The sequence below is a fragment of the Panthera uncia genome (genome assembly GCF_023721935.1).
Source record: "Panthera uncia isolate 11264 chromosome C1 unlocalized genomic scaffold, Puncia_PCG_1.0 HiC_scaffold_3, whole genome shotgun sequence".
NCBI classification, from domain to species: domain Eukaryota; kingdom Metazoa; phylum Chordata; class Mammalia; order Carnivora; family Felidae; genus Panthera; species Panthera uncia.
The window spans coordinates 55,530,476-55,545,816 of record NW_026057584.1 but is presented as its reverse complement, the minus strand read 5'-3'; the positions used below and the strand labels follow the sequence as shown (position 1 = coordinate 55,545,816).

Sequence of the window (15,341 nt, the reverse complement as noted above, 5' to 3'; positions counted from 1 at the left end):
CCAGGATGCAGAATATGGCATTCCCAGTTTTTAAAGTGTTGGAACAATTTTATATGGGTTGGTGAATAGCTCATGCCCTGAGATATTATCCCTTTACCACCTCTCCACAGTCCAACAACTAAAGGCTTATATCATGGTATAGTAGGGGGATGACTGGTTCCAGCTGGTTGTTTAATATTTTGAATACAGTGATATTAAAACACAGTGTATAATATGATTCCTGGTGGGAATATAGTACCAAAACCCCCCACAAAACAACAACAACAACAACAACAACAACAACAAACACACCACCACAACAAAAAAACCTACAAAAAAATGTTTCAAATTATCTTTAAAAACCAAATTATCCATAAAAATTCTGAAAGTCTTAAAGTATTCTAAAAGGAGGGACCGACATTTTTAGAAAAAAGAAAGGAATACAACTGGAAAATCAAAGAAATAAAACTCTGTATTCCTAAATTTGAATTGAAAATATCAGTATGAACTCATAATGCATTTTCCTATCTCTGTTCACTGAAGAGGCCCAGAAGTGAACAACTCCATAGAAGTGAATATTATTACTGCCCAGATTGTGATCCTTAGGGATTCTTAGAGAAATGTATGATTTGAAATCTGGGGCAAGAAATGTATAAGATGAGGCTGGACATCTTGTCATACAAAAAGTGAACAAGCTGTCAAAGACTACTCCAGGCCAAAGGACTCTGGAGCCAACTTGAGGAGGTTCCTATAATTTGAGCATCAGTAAGAATAACTGCAACTGATCGAACAGATCAAATGTGTTAAACTCCTGAGATCATAATGGTATTTAAAAAAATAGTTTCATCAGTCACCTTTGGAAGATGATAATGAACCAACTCATTATTCTGAAAATTGGTTAGTAAAGGGAGAGAATCAAGCATTTAACCTGACTTTCTTTTATAAACTGTATCTCATGTTTATAAGTAGTAGAGTTCAGGAAAGGTATAGAAATAGATATTATAGAAATAGTATAGCTATTAAATGAAGAAGAAAAGATATAACTAGAACACTACCATTTTGCAAACCCCTGATGGAAATAGCGGAATTAGGCAATTAGCATCAAGGATTGTTAACAACAACAACAACAACAAAGACAATTAGACATCACTATATCCTGATGGAGATACTCATAATCCTTGTGAAGCATTTTTGTAAAGAAAAAAAAAATCTAGTCTGAACCAAATCAAGCCTCTAGACTGCACTAGAAGGTTACAGGTGAGAAAGGGAACAGAGAAACATGTTAATCAATGCCACAAGAATGCAATCATCTCCAGATGTGGAAACTCTTTAGGATGAATACCCAGTTTCCTCAACAAATATATTGCAAGGGTAACAAAGATGGGGGACATGAGGAAACCACAGATTAAAAGAGACTTAAAACACACAGCAGCCACATACAATATGAGGACTTCAGTTTCTGATTTAAACAAACCAATCATTAAAAAATCAGGGAAATTTAAACACTAGGTATTTATGATATTAAGAAATCATTGGAGGGGTGCCTGGGTGGCTCAGTCAGTTGAGCATCTGACTTGGGGTCAGGTCATGATCTGACACTCGTGGGTTCAAGCCCCGTGTTGGGCTCTGCACTGATAGCTCAGAGCCTGGAGCCTGCTTCAGATTCTGTCTCCCTCTCTCTCTGCCCCTCCCCCCCCTCAAAATAAATAAACATAATAATAAAAATTTTTTTTAAAAAAGAAATCATTGTAAATATCTTAGATGTGCTAATGGTATTGGACTATGTTTTAAAAACTCTTTCTCTTTAGTGATAAATACTGAATGACTTACAGATCAAATAATATATTTAGACTGCTCCACAAGAATCCAGTGGGCACAGGGATGGGGGCGGAAAGTGGGTAGAGAACAGATGAAGGGGAGGGGCTGTGAGGAGCTTACTATTGTGGCTGGGGGATGGGTCACTGGTCTTGACTCTTGGGCAAATTTGAAAATTTCCATAATGAAGAGTCAACAAATAAGTTAAATTATTTAATATTATCAATGGATGTCACATAATTCCCCAATTTTACAAATGGTACAAACTGAGATCTAGAGAATTCAGTCAGTGGAAAAAACATCTCACTTACTCTACTAGCTGTGTGACCTGGGGTGAGTTACATAACTTCTCTGAATCTCAGTTTTGTCATCTGTATAAAAGGCTGATAAAATTTATCATGAAGGGTTTTGTGAGAATTAAAGGAAATCATACCCGTAAAGTGCCTGGCACAGTGAGCAGAGAGTAGGTGCTCATAAGTGGCAACTGTCACTTACAGCACCTAAGATCACACAGCTTGTAGTGGCACAGTCAGATCTAGAGCACATGATTCCTAACTGGTAGTTCTGCCATATTATGTTATTTTTTTTGAGTAACAGTCTTTTAATAAATACCAGTTGAACTGGCGGCACCTGGGAGGCTCAGTCGGTTAAGAGTCCGACTTCAGCTCAGGTCATGATCTTGCAGTCTGTGAGTTAGAGCTCTGCATTGGGCTCTGTGCTGACAGCTCAGAGCCTGAGGCCTGCTTCAGATTCTGTGTTTCCCTCTCTCTTTACCCCTCCCCTGCTCACGCTCTGTCTCTCTCACTCTCAAAAATGAATAAATATTAAAAACAATTAAAAAAAATACAAGCTGAACTGAAAAAAAAAAAAAAACCCACCAAAATAGAAATTAATTGGGAATTGACAAGAAGTTTTACCTGAAAAAGATTTATTTCTCCAGATATCATATCATATCATATCATATCATATCATATCATATATCTTTGATAGTGGCAAAATGTAGTTTCTCACCTGACAGTCATGGCCTGACAGAGTCCTTCCACAAGTCCACACCTGATTCCATGAGGGCTGGTTTAAATAAAAGAAATTCCTTTAGGAGGCTATTTTAAAACGTGTAGCATGGGGCAACTAACTATAGATGGTAATCTGACTTGCCCAAGTCACTGTGCTAGACAGGGGCAAAAGGGATTAGAATGTGTTCCAGGTCTCTATGTTTGGTTTCAGTGAACACATCATTTTTAGATGTTTACACGTTAGGGAGGATGCCAGAAGCCGAGCTATCCAACCAGCCTGATGGCAGGGCCCGGGTGTGGACGGATCGGGACTGCAGGGCGGCCCACCGACAGTGAAGCTTCTCGTACTCCCGCTTTTATGTAATTTGGCCTTAGTAAAAGTACCTGGGGAATTGTCTGTTGGGGAACTGCCCTCGACAGGCCCCCTGGGAAAGAACCATTGGGGAAGGAAATAAGGTTCCGCAAGGAAACTGTGCGGCCCTACATCTAGCCCTTGCCACCCCCTATAAAGACTCCTCTACCTAAAGGAAGGATAGCCCCATACATTTCCCAGCCAAGGAAGGAATAAATGGATTTAAAAGCCCCACTCCGGCAACTAAGAAGTGAATCTATGGGCACAAGATACTCCAACCCCTAGGCCCACTTGGCCTCCAGGAGGCATTCCAGGTGATGACTGAACCTAGTCGGTTAAAGTACAGAATGGTTAATTAGTTCCTAGGTGCATTGTCTCTCTGAGAATGCATAAGGCGTGGGTTCCTAACTCCCTCTTGGCCTCCTCCTCACCCTTGGACCGAGGCGAACACTTGTTCCTCAAACCACAAGTGGTTCAGGAAAACAACTAAGAGGTCATGTCCTGTAACTGTTCCACCTGAGGTGTTGAGAGATAGATGACCTTTCATGAAAACAGCAAAGCAAATGCTTTATAGATTATAGATAAACATAGATACATAATGAACATAATGAAAATAATGTAAGAAATTAATCAATAAGCAAAGGGCAGAAGGGAACGTTATGAGAAAATAACCATGTTATTCCTTAAAAGGTGATTACACATAGGAACATTTTTAGAATTAGGTAATGCCAGAAAACATAGGTGACGCACGCTACAAGGAAATTGCTAACAAATATATAATGCCACATTTGCCACAATAAAGTGGTCAGTCCAACACACTGCTGTTGTCTGTGTCCATTTTTTTCATTTTATTTTATTTTCACTTTATTGCCGACGCCATTCATCCTTCAAGAACCCCTGGACCTACTGGAGCGGGATTCCGGCAGGAGGATGATTTCCATTGCAAAGCATACCATGCACATTATTATCCTTCTAAGAATCAACAATAAGGCATGTTCAATTTATTGGCACACAGGTTACTTCTTTTCCTTCTTTTTTTAAGATATTAGTTTTAGCAGATGCCCCTGCTATTTTAAACTTATCACTTTTTTTTTTAATGTTTATTTATTTTTGAAAGAGACAGAGAGACAGAGAGTGAGCCAGAGAGGGATAGAGAGGGAGACACAGAATCCGAAGCAGGCTCCAGCCTCTCAACTGTCAGCCCAGAGCCTGATGTGGGGCTCAAACTTATGAATTGTGAAATCATGACCTGACCTGAAGTCGGATGCTTAACCAACTGAGCTACCCAGGCACCCCAAAACTTCTTATCATCTGATTTGGGAAAGAACCATGGGACTTTAAACGTGCACTACACCCAATGTTATGTATTTATTGGCATACTTGGTTTGTTCTGTAGTTTTATAAACTTCCTCTTTCTTCTTACCTAGTGATTTTGGCAACCGTTTGTAAGAAGGGCAAAGAGGACAGGATGTCTCTATTCTCTGCAGTTCTTCGTGGTAGCGAAGGAGAACACATGATGAAATTGATGAACAGAACCGATAAGGCTAAAGAACTTTGCCCCAGTCTATCACAATGGAAAAGATCAATTTAGTTTAATAGACACCTAACATTGTGTTAGATAGATACTGAGATACAGAGAGGATTCAGACAATATTTTAGTTCAGTGTACCTGCCCTCAGCACAGAATTTAGAAGGTTAGGTAGATGGGTATCAAAACAACTGTGATAAAAAACAAACAAACAAACAAAAAAAAACAGAATATAACTGCCTAACAGGGGTAAATACAAAATGCTTTGGCAAGAAGAGAGAAGCTCTGACAAGATTAGGTGGGATTTCAGAGAGAAAGTGGCATGTGATTGGGACTGTGACAGACCTTGCTTCATCTGCCTGAGAATCAGAATTCAAGACCTGCCACCCAAAACTCTTAGTGATTTCAGTATATAAAGAACTGGGAAATGGCCGTGTGCGCTCTGAGAACACTGGTATGGCTGCAACTGCCAGCTGCAATTCCACCCGAGGGCTCTTTCTCGCCTTTTGGAAACAAAATATAAAGCACAGAGGATAAAAATTAGCAAACCAAATCAAAATTAAGAGTAACAACACAGGGGCGCCTGGGCAACTCAGTCGGTTAAGTGTCCAAATCTTGATCTCAGCTCAGGTCTTGATCTCAGGGTCATGAGTTCAAGCCCCATATTGGGCTCTGTGCTGGGCGTGAAGACTTCTTGAAAACAAAAAAGTAATAACAACAGACGATACAATAAGAACAGGGTGGTTTCTCTCTGCTCAGAACTAGTGTGTCAGGAAAGGTGCTATGTCCATCTGTAGGACACAAGTGTGGCCATTCATTCAACAAATATTTAACAAGCCCCTCCTTGTGCTGGGCACTGTGATAGATACAGGGGATAGAGCAGTGAACAAGACCACCATGGTTTCTGACTTCACTAAGTTTATATTCTGACTAAGGAGACAGTCTTTAAACAACAGCTAAGCATAGAATTGCAACTGTAATAAGCATTGTGAAGGAGAAGTGCAAGATGTTAGGAGAGCTTCTGACCAGGGCCCTTATGTATTAGGGAAGTTGTCCCGAAGAAGTGACATTTGAGCTGAACCCTGAAGAAAAAGCAGGGGTGTGGGGGCTGGGGTTAGGGTTAAGGGCAGGGGGAAACAAGACTGGTGGTAACACCAGTGTGGGTGGCCCACAGTGAGAAGTCTAAGGAGGTGGGTGAAAGCCTCTTTGTGCATGGCACTGGGGGCCACACCATGATTTGGGTCATTACCCTTGCACACCAGGAAGCAATGCATTTTTGAAAGGTCGTTCTGAGTGCAGAATAGAGAAAGGACCAAAGTGAGACAAATAGGTGTAGAAAGGCCAGTCAGCAGGTTATTGAGGCCTGCCTGCTAAAGCCCAGGCAAAGAAATGAGGGTGATTTGGACTAGGGTGAGAGACAGTGAGATGGAGAGAGAGTCCAGAAGAAAGGGAGGAGGATGGCACGATCTGAAGAGAGCATGGCTTGACAAGGTCAGATAGTGTATGTGTATAAGTCAGGACCAGATTTTATATCAAGTCTGCACTGTTTTTAGTTATACTCTCCTTCTTTTCATGCCAGAATCCCCACACTCCCCAAAGAGGCCCCAAGTCAGACCAGAACTTTAAGAATCAGTCATTCTTTTCCTAATCCCCATATACAGAAACTGTGCAAGATTTGGCTTGTGGGGTCACACCCTAGGCTTTCTCACTCCTTTCCCAGAATCTTGTGCTCAACTTTATTTATTTAATATAATTTATTGTCAAGTTGAAGAACATACAGTGTATATAGTGTGTTCTTGGTTTTCGGGGTAGGTTTCTGTGATTCATCGCTTACATACAACACCCAGTGCTCATTCCAGCAAGTGCCCTCCTCAATGCCCATCACCCATTTTCCCCTCTCCCCTGCCCCCCTCATCAACCCTCAGTTTGTTCTCTGTATTTAAGAGTCTCTTATGGTTTGCCTCCCTCCCTCTCGGTTTGTAGCTATTTTTTCCCCTTCCCTTCCCCCATGGTCTTCTGTTAAGTTTCTCAAGTTCCACATATGAGTGAAAACATATGATATCTTTCTCTGACTTATTTCAATTTTGTGCTCAACTTCAAACAGAAGCAATAGTCAAGGATGCTAGGAAGATATAAGAGGAAAAAGGAAACCTGCGATCAGCTAGAAAGAAAACAGAAGCTAAGTAAATGTGGGTAAACTGAATGCACTGAGTTGGAAAAATATATTAATATGAGTTCCCCAGCCTCCCTGTCTTGAGCGGAGATGAAATCACCCTTTAGAGAGAAGGTTAGCTGCAACCATGGTTGAGGCTCTTATCTGCTGGAGCAACACCTAGTACTAGGCTTGGACCTTGTAGTCACTTCGTTAATATTTGCTGAATGGAAGCATGATTACAACAAAGTGTAAAGGCTGCCCCAAGACCCTGAAGGCTATATATTCTCAGCACAATTTACAGTCCTCAACTCCTATCATTTTATGGTAGAAAGGAGAAGGAAATAGGGAACACATAGAAGCTTGGTTGCTGTTGTGGTAACAGGAACTTTGTGGCATATGAAGTAAGTTTTGGGCCAGGAGTTCTAGTAATAACTAGCTGACCAACTCTGTGTCTTTGCTTTCTTAAAGTAAGGAGATTATATCAAATGGGCTCTAAATGTAATGTTTAGTCTAATGTAGTACAGAAAAGAAGGCCCCAAAACCCACTATGTTGGGGAGGGTAAAGAAAAGAAAGTAAACCAGTTACTGGAGGCAACTAGAGAGGTTTCCCTCCTATATTTCAAAATGCTCAAGTGAGCATTCTTTTTTTTTTTAATTTTTTAATGTTTATTCATTTTTGAAAGACAGAGAGAGACAGAGCATAAGCAGGGGTGGGGCAGAGAGAGAGGGGGACACAGAATCTGAAGCAGGCTCCAGGCTCTGAGCTGTCAGCACAGAGCCCGATGTGGGGCTCGAACCCACGAACCGCGAGATCATGACCTGAGCCGAAGTTGGACGCTCAACCAACTGAGCCACCCAGGCGCCCCTCAAGTGAGCATTCTTACGTTTCAAAATGCTCAAGTGCACATTCCAACATTTCAAAATTCTCAAGTGCTCATTCCTCTCTCTGGGCCCCTGACTAGGAAGGGGTTCCTGTTACCTGTTTTTGTTCATACCAGCAGCTATTATTGTCTAAAACAAGTATTTTCACTTCACTAAAGTCCTTTTTCCCAACAACTTTCCTTACAACACAGGAAACCCAGCCTCCTTGCCAAGGACCTGGGTCCATCTCAGTTTCTTCAGCTCTGTACAGCCTGTGCCCTTACCCAGGGTGGCCAAACCTCCAGCCTCCTTTCCAGGCACATCAGTCTTTAAGGACCAAGGGGGAAAATTTTCTTTTAACCTTTAGCAATAAACATGATTTTATAATTTCTAATGAATTCTATTCTATGTGAGAATGAGCACAGGTATGGTGAAACTGGCCAGGGATCTCTATGCATATCTGCTCTTGAAAACAGTGGCCTCTGTAGCTAGGGGAGCTCACTGGGCTTTAGGCTACAAGTAATAGATAACTGAGGCCCTGGCAAGCTTAACTGTTCCAAAAGAACAGTTAATATTTCATCAAGGTAGAAATTAATGGCTAGTGGTAACATGTTATAACCTTTTTATTTGAAACACTAACGGGCAAGCATTTCTCTTATCTTTTTTTTTCTCTCTTTCTTTAATTTTTTAAATGTTTTCCATTTATTTTTGAGAGACAGACTGTGAGTGGTGGAGGGACAAAGAGGGAGACACAGAATCTGAAGCAGAATCCAGGCTCTGAGCTGTCAGCATAGAGGCTGATGCAGGGCTCAAACTCACAAGCCATGAGATCATGATCTGAGCCAAAGTCCAACACTTAACTGATTTTTTTAAATAGAAACTCTTATCTGAGGAGTCAGCAAGCATAATTCTCAAAAAGGGATTTTGACAAAGAGCCTTTAGGTAAAAATGTAATTATCATGGGGTGCTTCAGTGGCTCAATCGGTTAAGTATCCAACTCTAGGTTTTGGCTCAGGTTATGATCGCATGGGTTTTTGAGATCCAGCCCTGCCACGGGCTCCAGGCTAACAGCACAGAGCCTGTTTGGGATTCTCTCTCTCCCTCTCTTTCTGCCCCTTCCCAGCTCTCTCTCTCTCAAAATAAATAAATATGAACTTTAAAAAAAAGAATAGACAATAGCCATAGTCTCCTCATTCCATTGGTCAGAAAAAATTATGATTGCAGGGCATCTTTGGTCATCAGAAATCCTTTCAAGATCTTCTGCAATGAGGGTTGACAACAGAAACATGAAAAACTCCCAGTAGACACAAATTTAAGAAACCAGAAAGCATTAAACTGGCTTTATTTGGATCAGGCCTATTGGAGTCTAGTTAAATAGCAATATACTGGTTTGCCCTAAGTTTTTCCAACTGGGTTTCCATGGCAATTCTGCAAATTTTCTGGTTTGTCAATAGCAACTGCCTTTGAGTTGACAATTAATGTAATTACAATGGACCTGAAATTCTAAAGACATATTCACCCTACTTGGATGAAGTTCTCTTGTCAGGGTCAGAATAGGGTATTTGGCACCAAATCAGCTTCCACAAAAAATCATCTAGAATTGTGCTAATATCATATCCATTAGCCAAATATAGCTATTTAAATTAAATAAAAATTAAATAAAAATTAAAAATTTGGTTTCTGAATTTCAAGTGCCATATTTCAAGTGTCCAATAACCACATGGGGCTAGTAGCTAACTCCTGGGCAGTGTAGTTATAGAACATTTCCAACATCATAGAAGTTTTGTTGGATAGCACTGATCTAAAAGAATCCTTTATTTATAAATATATCAATTACTAATTCAACCTGTAATTCATTTAAATTTAGCCTCACTTTTAGCCTCACTACAAAAACTGAAAAAAGCACCTCTCCACCTCTTAAAAGGGTTCATTAATATTATATCTCTTCTAAGGCTTGTAGTAATTGGAATGGTCTTTCTGTAAGTTGTTAAAAAGTTAAAACTATATTCAAATGTAGCTCTAAGTAGAGAGAGAAGTAGTCCTTATTAGTGAAGCTTGGGGAATGCCCATATTAAAGACATAATCCACATTGTTCCTGAATTTGAAAGACTCCTGGACAAAGGCTCTCTGTACCTCGTATTAATTTAGGGAACTGCAGAAGATCATTTTGTCTTGCTTTAAATATGCCTTTTCTACCTACTTATTGATGTATGTTCCTTCAACAGGGAGAAAAAGCTTTTATTAAACAATTACATATAAAGATTTAGTACAAATATCCTTGGGAGAAATACTCTAAGCTGTAATGACTCCTATCTACCATTGGAAATGGAAGAGAAAATTCAAAGTTACTAAATTCCTAGATTGAGGGAACGATTGAGAAGAGAAGGATCAGAAGAATGGTATGGAGTAAGGATAGGTTTTTATTGCTCAATTTTGTGAAAGCTTGGCCTTTGGCATTTAGGGAATATATAATGACAACTGAATTGACAAGAGTATTCAGCTCTGGTTTCTGTTTGCTTTGAAAGTGGGGTCCTCTTAGACCCTCAAGAAATTTACTGATTGTTCTCAGCATGAGAATGGTCAATACTGGTTTAGGGTGGGATCTTAAAGATGCAGTTGGCTCTTGATGACATTATATTACAGAATTTCAGAATGAGGAATTTTGGGTAGCATCTGGTCTACTCCATTAAACCAAGAATTTGCAAATTATCTTCTTTTAAATCTCAGGAGGCATTTCAGGGATATCACAGAATTTTACCTGAATTTCATTTCTAAGTTGTAAAACCCAGAAGACTAGACTAGATACTTCCTACATGTCATCTCTGGTCTCCACCACATGGCAAAACACCTACTAATGTTTGTGGAACTGTTGAGTTACAGTCCCCTACTTTAAAGATGAAGAAAATGAAGGCTAGGGAAATTAAATGCTACCCCTAAGGTCACAGAGTTAGGTAACAGTAAGACAGTAGTAGGACAAAATCTCCTGTGTGTACTTTCCACTCCACTCTGCTGATTGCTCACGACTGCCTTCTTTCTTCAAATACTTAGTTCTGGAGGCTGGTACAACTCCCCACAGTTTAACTGGGTGCAATTATTGTTTCTCTTCTATTTTTGCATGTTTTATTCATTTCTTGTTCAGCAGTGTTGAAATTACCAAATGACACTTTTTCTTATACTGAACAAACAGTGTAACATTAAAGAAAAAACAAATACTAGAAAGGAATACAACAAAATATTATCAGCATATCTTTCTGGATGGTGAAATTATAAATTATTTTTATTTTCTCCCTTGTCTTTTTTGGCACATTCCAATTTTTCTACACTGAACATTAATTTAACAACCTCTTCTGGAAGAATCTCTTCTGAAAGCCACTTCTTAGTAACTCTAAGAAAGGGGGTTTCAGGAGGCCCAAAGCAGTCAGGGAAGGCTTTTCCTTCGTGTCTCCCACTTCCCTGTGCCCCTGTCTCTCCATCTGTTGTCTCCATTTTTCTTTCTCTCTTCCTCCTCCTCTTCCTTCTCCTCTCCCTCTGCTCCTTTTATTTTTACCACCTTTTCTCCCTTTCTCCCTCCCTGCCTGCTATTGAATTTAGTGATGTAACAGATGGATGGGCCCTTTAACGTTAAGATCTTAGTATATAGCCCTCAGGGATTGTACCATGAGACTGTGGGAAAATAAACTCCTCACATTTACTACTGTTAATAACAATTTTTACCACTGCTACCAATAAAATTATTGTAACTATAACCATTCCTTATTTTCATATCATGATACTCATCAAATAATGTTTCCATCTGATATATATCTGGTTTGATGTAGGGCCACCTTATGAAGAAGGGGAGCAGGTATTATTTCTATTTTTCAGATGAAGAAATAAGACTCCAAGAGGTTGGCCTGCCTATAATAGCACAGGTAGCTAACAGTAAGTTTGGGACTAGGACCTGAATTCTGGTAGCTGTTTTCTTTTAGATGGAGTTGCAACTGGATTACTGTAATTTTAAGTTATGGTGAGCGGTGTCCAAGAAAAAAGGTTTGTGTTTAAAAATAAGTGCAAATGTAGATAAAGGAAGTGGTGCCTAACCAACAATTCTTTATACACTTGGCAGATGTGGTTGATGTGGCTTTTGTCTCATCTCACCTCTATAGGCTATTCCTAAAGTAGTCTTTGGTTGCCTCTACACATTTGAGGCTTTTTTTTTTTTTTTTAAAGAGAGACACAGCATGAGCAGGGGAGGGGCAGAGAGAGGGGGAGACATAGAATCTGAAGCAGGCTCCAGGCTCTGAGCTTGGTCAGCACAGAGCCTGACCCCATGGACTGTGAGATCATGACCTGAGCTGAGGTCAGACACTGGACTGAGCCACCCAGGTGTGCCACACATGTTCGAGTTTTAAGATGGAAGCCTGGGATTTAATCAGGCAAAAACATACACAGGGAATGGAGTTTACTATAAAACAATTAAAAAAAAAAAAAAATATATATATATATATATATTTTACAAATTTGTTACTCTTGGGTTTCTTTATGTTAAAAATAGGCTTTTAGGGCAGAGAGGCATAAGTGAGGCAATGTCAGTGAGTGAAGGACAATGAAGATGGCAGAGGTTAGAAAAAGTTATGGGACAGCATTGGTGCCTCAGGGCCTTGCCCAATCATCTTGGGCTTACTACTGTGTGGGGAAAAAGCTTAGGAATTCCCTGAGCTTGCACGAATGGGTTAACAAGGCATAAAGAAATAGAAAGCCACAGGATGTACACATCCCAGATTAGGTAAAACAGATTAGGTGAATAGGGCAAAGGTCCCCAGTATAGGACAAAGGTATAGGAATAAGAAATCTCAGGATGGAAACATTCAAAATTAGGTAACCAAGATTAGGTACTAAGGGTGGAAGTACACCCCCCCCCCCCAGCAACTTAGTACAATAGCAGAAAGCTGCTTTCACAGGAAGGAGGGACCAAAATAGGCAAACAGGTAAACAGGGCTATAGACCACAGAAGGGCAAAGTTGCCCAGAGCAGAGCTAATTAGCAAAAGAAAGGTGCTTTGTTGACCCTGAGGTAGCATGCTCTGTCTTGTCCCCTAGGCTAGCTAAAATAAAAAGATGTGGCACCTCATGCCTGCAGTAAACAACCAGCTGCCTGGCACCAGGACTTTGTTTTGTATTGACCCAAACCCCTAACACTGCATATGTTCAAAATCCCCTTTCCCCCACGCGCATGAGTTAATGTTCACGATTTCATTGTCTCTTTGTGCACATCCATCACGCTTCTAAGCCTTCTGATCCTAATAAAAACAGAGCAAGGACCCTTACTCAGGGCTCTTGTCTCCTCCTGGATATTAGCCTCTCTTGCATTTCAATCCTGCATCTGCTCTCTTGCTGGACAAGAGAGAACTCCAGACCCAGAGTCTACGACAGATATTGAACCTAGAATAATTTTGCTGTAATCTGTGAGGCTGGCTCCAGGCAAGTTTGAGAAAGAAGGAAATGTTTGTTATTTTGTAGTTTTTCCAGGTACCACCTCCCTCTATATAGCCAGAAATCCTTTCTAGACCCCTTATGCAATCTCCTAATCACTCCTAAGGGCTCTACCAGTAACCCTTTACCCACTCCATGCCCTGAAAGTATTTTAGGCCTTTTCTCCTTTTCCATTGTGGTTTCACTGCCAGAGAACTGTGCTCCAGTGCCCAGTGGTACCATTGTGTTACTCTGATTATATCTCAAGTGGCTATGTTATCTTTATGCCCGTATTTGTGAGGAAACTGTGAGATAGCTTTGTGTTCTCTTTCCACTTTCTCTGTGTGCCAGTAACTTGGTGTGTACAATCTTGAACTATTGCCTTTAGGTGATAACTTTTAAGTCCAAAATCAACATGTCTGGAAATTAGACTTATGGTTTTCACCCAAACTTGATCTTCCTTTTGTGGTCTGTCAATTCATTTCTCAGTAGAGTAGGCTTGATATTTGCTCAATTTTATATGGCAAGAGCCATATTTCCAAAATTTCCCTCATATCCCTAGATTTCTCCAATTCCCTCAATTGGAATGAATCGCTCTCTTACCTCTGTACCTTGGAGCCCTTTGCTCAGATCTACAGGAGAGCAAACCGAATTGTATCTACTGGTGGTCACTTCTGAGGATGTGTGCATCTCTTCTCAAAGAGCCTGCAAGACATAACCTATCTTTTCTCTGCCCTGTTATCTAGGTCCTAGTATAGCAAGTGGGGGAGCTGGTGGAATGGGCTGGAGTGTCACAGGTTATAGGAATTAGTCTCTAGTAAAGCTTGTTCCTCAACTTAGCTAGGCTCTCAAATGTGTCCTTAGGAAGAACTCTCCCCCATTCTTCTCTGCAGGTATTCTAATTGTGAGTATGCTGTTCTTTAGACATCCCTACCTGCCACTCCCTGGCTTACTCTCAGGAAATAGCCTTGCCTTCATTCTGAAAATTGAGAACACTGAGGAAGAACTTCCTTCCTAGACAGTACTCGTTAGGCCAGATTTTTTTTTTTTTTTTACCCAACTGTGCATCTTTACTATATGATGAGATGCCTTTTCTCTCTCTCTGTACTGTAATTTCTTCATCTGTAAAATTGAGATAATATTAGTGCCTTTTCTAAATGGTTATTTTAAGTATTAAATGAGACAACCTATCTAAACTACTTAGCACAGTGCCCGGCACAGTGAATATTAATTAATGTTGCTACTAATAACTTTCTTTCTTACCACCTACAACTTTTTCTCTTAGCCCATCTTTTCTTCTTTTTTTCTTTATCTGGGGCTAATTCCACCTCACCTGTGATTCGTTCCCTACTCTGTCTTCTCAGCTATGAAGCACCTCTCACCCCACTGCCCTGTTTCTTAATCTTTCCTCTCTATTGACTTCTCCCTCCACATACAAAGAGGTTCCAATTTCTTCATCATAAAATAACCCTCCTTTAGTGCTGCAACTCTTTCCCCTCGCTATATTACTCCCAACCTTTTACAGCCAATTTTCTCAAAAGACCAGTCTACACCTACTGTCTCTACTTCCTGACAGTCTCAATTCACTGCAATCCCAATGCCTTCCATTTCCTTGATAACACTCTTGCCAATGTCCCTAATAACCTCATGATTGCTAAATCTGGGGGCATTCTAATGTCTTCCTCTGGAGTTCTGATGTTTCTAGTCAACCCATCTTTGAAATTCTCTCTTCTCCCTCTGCTTCTGTTTTTCCACTTTGTTTGGGGTTTGCACATCCCTGGCCAGTTCACCTTAGTCTCCCTGTGGGCCACTCTTTTTCTACTCCATGTTTAAATGGAGTATCTTCCTTGTTCGTGGTCCCAGTCCTCTGTTCTCCCTCCATTCCTCAGTGACCTCACCTATCTAGAGGTCTCAGCCACTACTTTTCTCCTGATGACTGGAACATCTCTATTTCACATCTGAGGTTCTCTACAGGTTTCTTTACCACACGACTCCTCTAAGACATCAGTGTGCTAATGAGCTTTGTGGCTCTTTGGCAGAGGGAATGACAGTGTCCAGGGTTTCTCATTTATTTGACCATGAAAACTTTTTTCCTTCTTTCTTTTTCTTTTTCTTTCTTTCTTTCTTTCTTTCTTCTTTTTCTTTCTTTCTTTCTTTCTTTCTTTCTTTCTTTCTTTCTTTCTTTCTT

At 40.4% G+C, this 15,341-nt stretch overlaps 1 protein-coding gene across 2 annotated transcripts in view; it reads right to left on the bottom strand.

Moving 5' to 3' along the window:
- NFE2L2 (NFE2 like bZIP transcription factor 2) overlaps nucleotides 1-15,341 on the bottom strand; it is a 149,131-nt gene that overhangs the window by 114,796 nt on the left and 18,994 nt on the right. Inside the window, exon 3 of one of the 2 annotated variants that reach the window (XM_049615962.1) lies at nucleotides 2,806-2,862. The exons of the other annotated variant lie outside the window; for it this stretch is intronic. Coding sequence (XP_049471919.1) covers nucleotides 2,806-2,862 — 57 coding nt within the window. The remainder of the gene's footprint in view (nucleotides 1-2,805; nucleotides 2,863-15,341) is intronic. 2 annotated transcript variants of the gene reach the window in all.